This window comes from Rhodnius prolixus, unplaced genomic scaffold, assembly GCF_049639745.1.
Source record: "Rhodnius prolixus isolate KJV_2025 unplaced genomic scaffold, Rpr scaffold_11, whole genome shotgun sequence".
In the NCBI taxonomy this organism is placed as follows: domain Eukaryota; kingdom Metazoa; phylum Arthropoda; class Insecta; order Hemiptera; family Reduviidae; genus Rhodnius; species Rhodnius prolixus.
Window position 1 is genome coordinate 4,284,272 of NW_027411625.1, and position 6,619 is coordinate 4,290,890.

The window sequence follows — 6,619 nt, forward strand, 5'->3', positions numbered from 1 at the left end:
CTCCAGTCGGACTTTATTGTGCCGAGCCAGTAGTTCTAGGGCCTTCCTGCATTCCAAAGCCAGGGAAGAGGTCATTCTGAAGGATACAAGAGCCTTCAGTGCAGCTTGGCTGTCGGAAAAGATACGAATCTTCCTATTTCTAGGTTCCATCCGCAGGTTTTCCTTAGCACATATTTTAATAGCGAAAAACCTCGGCCTGGAAGACTGTGGCGTATCTCCCAAGAGATCTCTCAATGAGTACTTCGGGTACTCCATACTATACACTCCAGACCCAGTCCCACAGTCCATCTTGAAGCCATCGGTAAACCAAATGCCTCCCTTCCGGTATTGGTCCGTCCAGTTCACCCTCCATTCAGTCCTCGGTTTAATACACACCTGAAATGGAGTCTCGAAACTGTATTTAGGACAGATACTGACCCCTGCCATGTCAATAACCGGCCCAGGGTCGACCTTAGCTGAAATACCCATATGGCCAATGCAGGAGCTGATACACCCCATTGCCCATTGAATTTTAGGTATATTTTGGGCCTACACGAAGTTCTTTCTTCTTATATTTATGATTTTCAATTTAAATCAATAATTATTAATATTCAATATTTTCCTTTTCAGGCAACAAGACTGGGGAGTCGAACGGTAGTCTGGCGACAGAGCGATTGTCTCATTCCCTTCCAGGCAGCCCTGCTGATAGGAGGCCAAATTTTGCGGAAGTAGTCGGTTCCGCTGAAAGCCTTGTTGGCAGGGTAATTACAACAAAATAATAAATATTTAATAATTAAAAATGCATACACCAACATACATCAATGATTTTGTTTATTTTATTTATTTATTTTTATTTTTAAATAAAAATCGTCGGTTTAAGTTCATTCTTCGATTAAAGTGATTGGTACTTTATGTAGTAGTCCAGCGTTTATAATAATAGGTAATAATTAATCTGGGTTAATATTAAATAATGTACTTTTCTTCATCTACATTCCTAATCTTAGATGGGTAATATAAAGTAGATAAATATATGCATATTTTTAGGACAGCCAATAAATTATTAAAGTATTTTACTACAAGTACTCAATTAAAAGGACTACAGTAAATTACAATAAAGAAATCAATAATTATTGTCAAATAATTTACTTGTTATTAACTATGTGTGATTTGTGGTCTCGAATACTTCTGTAAGAAGAATTCGAGACTGAAATATTGTTTTAAATCCTAGATTCAAATTTAAACAGTTACCAACTCTAACTTCGTCTTTTCCTATTTTAATGTGCATGTAGATGTGATTACACTGAATAAAGGGCAAAATACAATCAGAAGAATAATTTGGAATAGAGTTAAAATAAAGTGCCTATTTATTTATGAAGATGTAATGTACATCTGATCATTATTATAGCAAAAAATTATTATGAATGAAATGGCTAGCATAAGGCTCTGTGACATCTAATAAATTCTAAAAAATGTGAAGGAAAAGTTAATGCAGCAAAATTACTTAAATTATATCAATGAAATGATGGGTACAGGAGATATTTTTACCTTTTGGATAGATTTTCCTTTTTGTCTATTCGGCAAAGTTACATATCTGCTTCACAGATTTTATTAACATTTGGAAAAGGCAATACTTTCATTATAACCTAATATGGTGTTAAGTCGGAACAGTAACTACCACTGGAGAGATCTTTTAAATGATGGTAAGAGATGAGGTCCCCAAAATATCAACAAACAAATTTTTTCTTAAGAAAATGTTTCGAATAAAATTGGAAGGTATTTGCACGTAAATAGTAAAATTGAAATGCATCCTTCCTTTTAAGAGGAGAAAGAAAAATTAAGATGCGTTTACAGTACTTCTTCCTAAAAGAGAAAAAGAAATTAAACTTCAAATACGCACAATTGCAATACTTCCCTTTAGTAGCAATAGGATGGCACTTTAATGAATGGATAGATTTGAAAAAACTTCCTCCTGCCAAATTTTTATCAAGATCGGTCGAAGATTACTAAGAGGGGCCTTACTTAAGTGGGGCAAACTGTTTCTAATGTTTTAGACGTCGAGACCCACAAAAACTAGTATCCACATAAAATTTCAGTGGCCACTGGTTAATGTTTTTTCCTTGTTTTCTTCTTCATATGTGAACTCCAATTAGAGGCTTCCATATTAATTAATTTTAAAATGGTCTATCATTTTTAGAAACCGTAAGCCACGCCTTACCATAGGTAGAGAAGGTTTGAGGACATTTTTAGTCGTTTTACGAGCCCTGGTGATGAGTACTTAATATCCAGATAGATTTTGCTACCTGCCTTGTCTCTGGGCAAGACTATATTAATTAAGTACCTGGTACTAGTACAACCTTCTATTGGATAGCCTTGTTCAGACACTGTTTTTTTTAATGCCTAATGTTGTTCAGCATTTAGGGTGAAGGGACCAGTAATTGACTGCTTAAGAAAAAATTCGAGTTTAAGATAGAATAACTTCCGTTATTTTGGTTCCAGGTGTAGGTTGTAAAATTGTACCGCTCCAGTAGGATGTATTTTATTTTATTAATATTTTAAAAGCAGTAAATTCGATCTTTATGTCAACCAAAAATGGTTTTTTTTGGAAGTATGTCAATGACCCAGTAATTGACATACCGAATTTTCGGTGGAACCAGTGTTTGACATGGAGTGGGACCAGTAATTGACATACAAATATATTCATGAAACGACATAAGGTATGCATTCAAAATCACTTTTAAATCTAAATAAATCACCTAAATCACTTTTTCAATTGGATTTATAAAAAAAAATTATTCTTATTTATGATTAATTACAATCAGTTTTTAAATAGGCAAACCTAAATAATCTAATATTTTTTCAACTTTACCCTTTTTTATGCAGTTTTTGACGATCAACCAAACCAAGACAGGTAATTTGAAGAACAGCCCTTACTTTCAATAGTACCAAGGAGATATTAGCTAACATGCATGTTAGATCGTTCACAATGACTGTCGGCTCGCTTTTATCTCTTTCTCTCAACTCTTCTGCTCTCTTATCCTTTCAAGTTTCCACTAAATATTTTGTTACTTAAACCTTTTTTTGGGAACTTTTTTTGGTTCCCACTTTACCAAAATACCCTCTCTACTTCCGATTAGACTATGTGGTCACATCCTTGTTTCATTCATTCCGCCTATAACGCAGCTACCGATGGCATCTACGCGTCTTTGGGTTCGAGTTGTTGGTGCTTTCTAGTGAACCAAATTTCTCCTACGCTTCCCTTCTTTTGGAGAGCTTCGCTAATATTTTCCACAATCTGTGCTGCCAGTGTCATTTGCTTCGAAACCAAACTATCTGAATGTAATTCATTCTTACTTTCTGCATCTATTCAGTATTTTATTGTTTATTATTACTGAGTTACCTCTTGGGCACATGTATATATACATTGTGTGCACGTTCATCGCGTCCCGCCACAGGTTGTAAGCATTCGCACTTATAACAGTAATAAATAAATGAAACGTCAATGAAAAAACAACTAGATTAAAAAATATATATCTGTTATTTGACTCTTTAACTTGGATAGTATAGGTATTAATATACACATACCTACAAATAAACCACTGATATTCACATAACTAGGCAACCAATTGACAAAAATATGTGTTATTAAAATAGGCACACCATAAAAGAAAAAATGAATGAAAAAACAAAAAAATTCTTTCGGAATACATAGGAAATGAACATCATAATATACCTTATGTATAATTAGCCGCTTGAAATCACAAGCCATTTGAAAACCTCACACATCAACGGTTTTATTAAATTGGTAACGTTCTCCATAAAGTAGTACAGGGCGATCCAACCTTCACGTGTTTAAAAATTAAAAATGGTTTTCATACCGATTTCATTTTTTTTAATACAGTTTAGCCTATTTAGCCTATGGGATGCTATATATTCGTCTTCGGTCAACATGTCTGTCAATTGGTAAATACAATAGATCTTACAGTCTTTTTTATGTTATTAATGTGTAACATCACAAAGTCACCAACTCTCCACGTATGTTTGATTTCGCACCTGGTACTTCTCTTGAGGGAGCTTCATTTTTCCCCTGGCCGTTTTATTTGATGGAATTCTATGGTTTAGCCATTTCCTCCCTTTCTTCTTTGTCATGTGGCTAGGACCCAAAACTGAGGAAGAATGAGAGATTTTTCAACTCCGATAAGTGGGCGTCGTTTTTATCAATCACGTAGGCCTGGGAAGCTATTCGGCGATCACGACTATTCCAGTTTGTTGTTCTCTACAGAATAATCATTCTGCATGCCCTCTTGAAATAAGGCGTACATTTGCTAATTCATTAATTTAAACATATTTTGTTGGAAGTTTTACCATTTATTTTATGTTGCCGATTTTTATCAATGATTTTATTTTACAATGTATTGAATTCTTAATTATAGTAAAATTTATCAACCTATCTAATCATTTTCCCAGGATGTCAATCACTGGTTCCGAAAAAAAAGCTGTAGGACTAGTAATTGACATACCTGTCAATTACTGGGCAGATTGCCGTTTCAAGGATCAGTGATTGACAGCCCCATTTTAATCCTCAATGCTTCTTATAATTAAAAAAAAAACTACATAAATGAAATCTACAAGTAATACTAATTATAACAGAACATTGATAACCACACGAATATATGAACAAATAAACGAAAAATAAGAAAAAAGGAAAATTATTTTCTTATCAATCCTCCTTAGCAACGGCTTGTTTTTTCCTTGATTTTGAACTTTTAACACAAATAACCTTCCACTGATACCAAGGAACCTTCCAATAATTAATATTTTTCTGGAACTGCTGCCCAAAGGCTTCTCAATAACGAAATTGAAAGAATCACCACTAAAAACGGCTCATATCCCTTATAATTCCAGTTTATTTCTGGTATGTCAATTACTGGTGCCCAGTCAATTACTGGTCCCTTCACCCTAATTGTTGTTATTTATTTATTTTTTTTAATAGTTGAAAATAAATTTATATATCTTTATTTTGTTACAGGTATTAGTTGAACAAGGATTAGGTAAGTATTGTGATGCGGAATTTGTACGATACACTTCTAGAGAGATGCAAGAAGCGTTGGATATGACACAAGAAGAAATGGATCGTGCAGCACATAGGATATTATTACAAGAAAGACATGGCCCGCCAATTACTTTCCGCAGTGACCCGTCCGAATCGGCGGCGCCTAACAACAGAAACTATTCAAACAATCCGCAATTATAGCGACTCCCCAATCCAAAAAGAAAAAAGTGCCTAAACTATTTCTTCCTGGTCCAAATTATAACTGACTTTAGGATCTATTGTTGTTACTTCTATATATAATAAATTAAATTTAAAAAAAAAAAAACATAGTTTTTTAAAAGCACTGAAAAAAGAAAAAATTTAAAAAAAAAAATGGAAAAAATAATTAAAAAAAAAAAATAATAGATTTTAACTTGGTGGATTGTTACTTTATGACGTATAAACCTGAAAAAAAATTATATATGTATAAAAAAAATTAATTTTCTCGTAAAGATCCTTGTCTATATGCCTTTTAGTATTACGCTGGGATTTGGGTGAGGTATCAGCTCTGATTGTACAGAAGCCAAATATATGATTATATTTTAATTTGCTAAGTGATATGCATTTTATACTAAAATATACTTTAAAAATACTTCTAACTGGCTCAAAAAAACAAAATATAATTACCAAAATTAAAAAAATCAAATCAAATAAAGATGCCAAGTTATTCTATAAAATAAAGGCAAAAGTGGTGCATATATGGAAAATAAATAAATAAATAATAAAAATTGTATGAGTGTTAAAGAATGAAATTGAAAATGATAAATTATTTCATTTACTACACTTATTGTGGTGAGCACAGTGATTTATTAAATATTGTAAAGGGAAGGAAACATTTTAATTGGAGGTAACTTTTAGTTAGCCAGCTATCGAGTTAATTAGTAATATCTTGTTTTATTTTATCTCTTTAAATTGAGAGAGTATCAACATCTTAGGTTATTGCCCCTAATATTTTTCAGTTCGCGACCAGTCTCCGAAAAGTATTCTCTAGTTATTTTTTTAAAAAAAGCCCATTCCCGGAGTGAGCTAAAAGAGGCTCCTAGATAGTGGAAATACAAGGGAGTGAGAGTGAAAACTTCGAAAAAATAAAATATTATTGACGATAAAAATAATAAACATCAATTGGTGCTAATGGCCATAGCAAATGATCAGCTATATACAGGGTGTCCCAAGCTATATGGATAACGACTTTTTCTCGGAAACTAAGATAGCTAGAAAAAAACTAAAAAATACGTGTTCCCTTAGTTTTTTGTTAGGAATCCAAATTTAATTTGTAAATTTTTTTCGGTGCTTCCAGAAGCGAGATACAGGCACCAACTTCATTTTTTCAAATGGGGAGGTGCGGTTTTTATTTCAGAAATAGATTCCTCTATTTTTTTTAAAGAAAAATTTACTCGAACGGTTTTTTTCTGTGAGCGATATTTTAGAAGTTATGAATGAAAACATGATTCTTATTATAAACGTCAAAATGATAATATTTTAACGGTTTTTTGATTAAATAAGAAGAAAAGTACTATTTTATTATAAATTTTACTCCTCATTAATATTACA

At 32.7% G+C, this 6,619-nt stretch overlaps 1 protein-coding gene across 8 annotated transcripts in view; it reads left to right on the forward strand.

Moving 5' to 3' along the window:
• Nucleotides 1-6,184, forward strand: part of Ca-alpha1D (Ca[2+]-channel protein alpha[[1]] subunit D) — a 438,304-nt gene extending 432,120 nt beyond the window's left edge. For 7 of the 8 annotated variants that reach the window (XM_074138318.1, XM_074138321.1, XM_074138315.1 and 4 more), the window contains 2 exons: nt 610-740; nt 5,006-6,184. In XM_074138318.1, coding sequence (XP_073994419.1) covers nt 610-740; nt 5,006-5,230 — 356 coding nt within the window. In that variant the 3' untranslated portion in view covers nt 5,231-6,184. The remainder of the gene's footprint in view (nt 1-609; nt 741-5,005) is intronic. The other variant, XR_012461446.1, reaches the window with a different exon arrangement.
• Nucleotides 6,185-6,619: the final 435 nt, after the last annotated feature.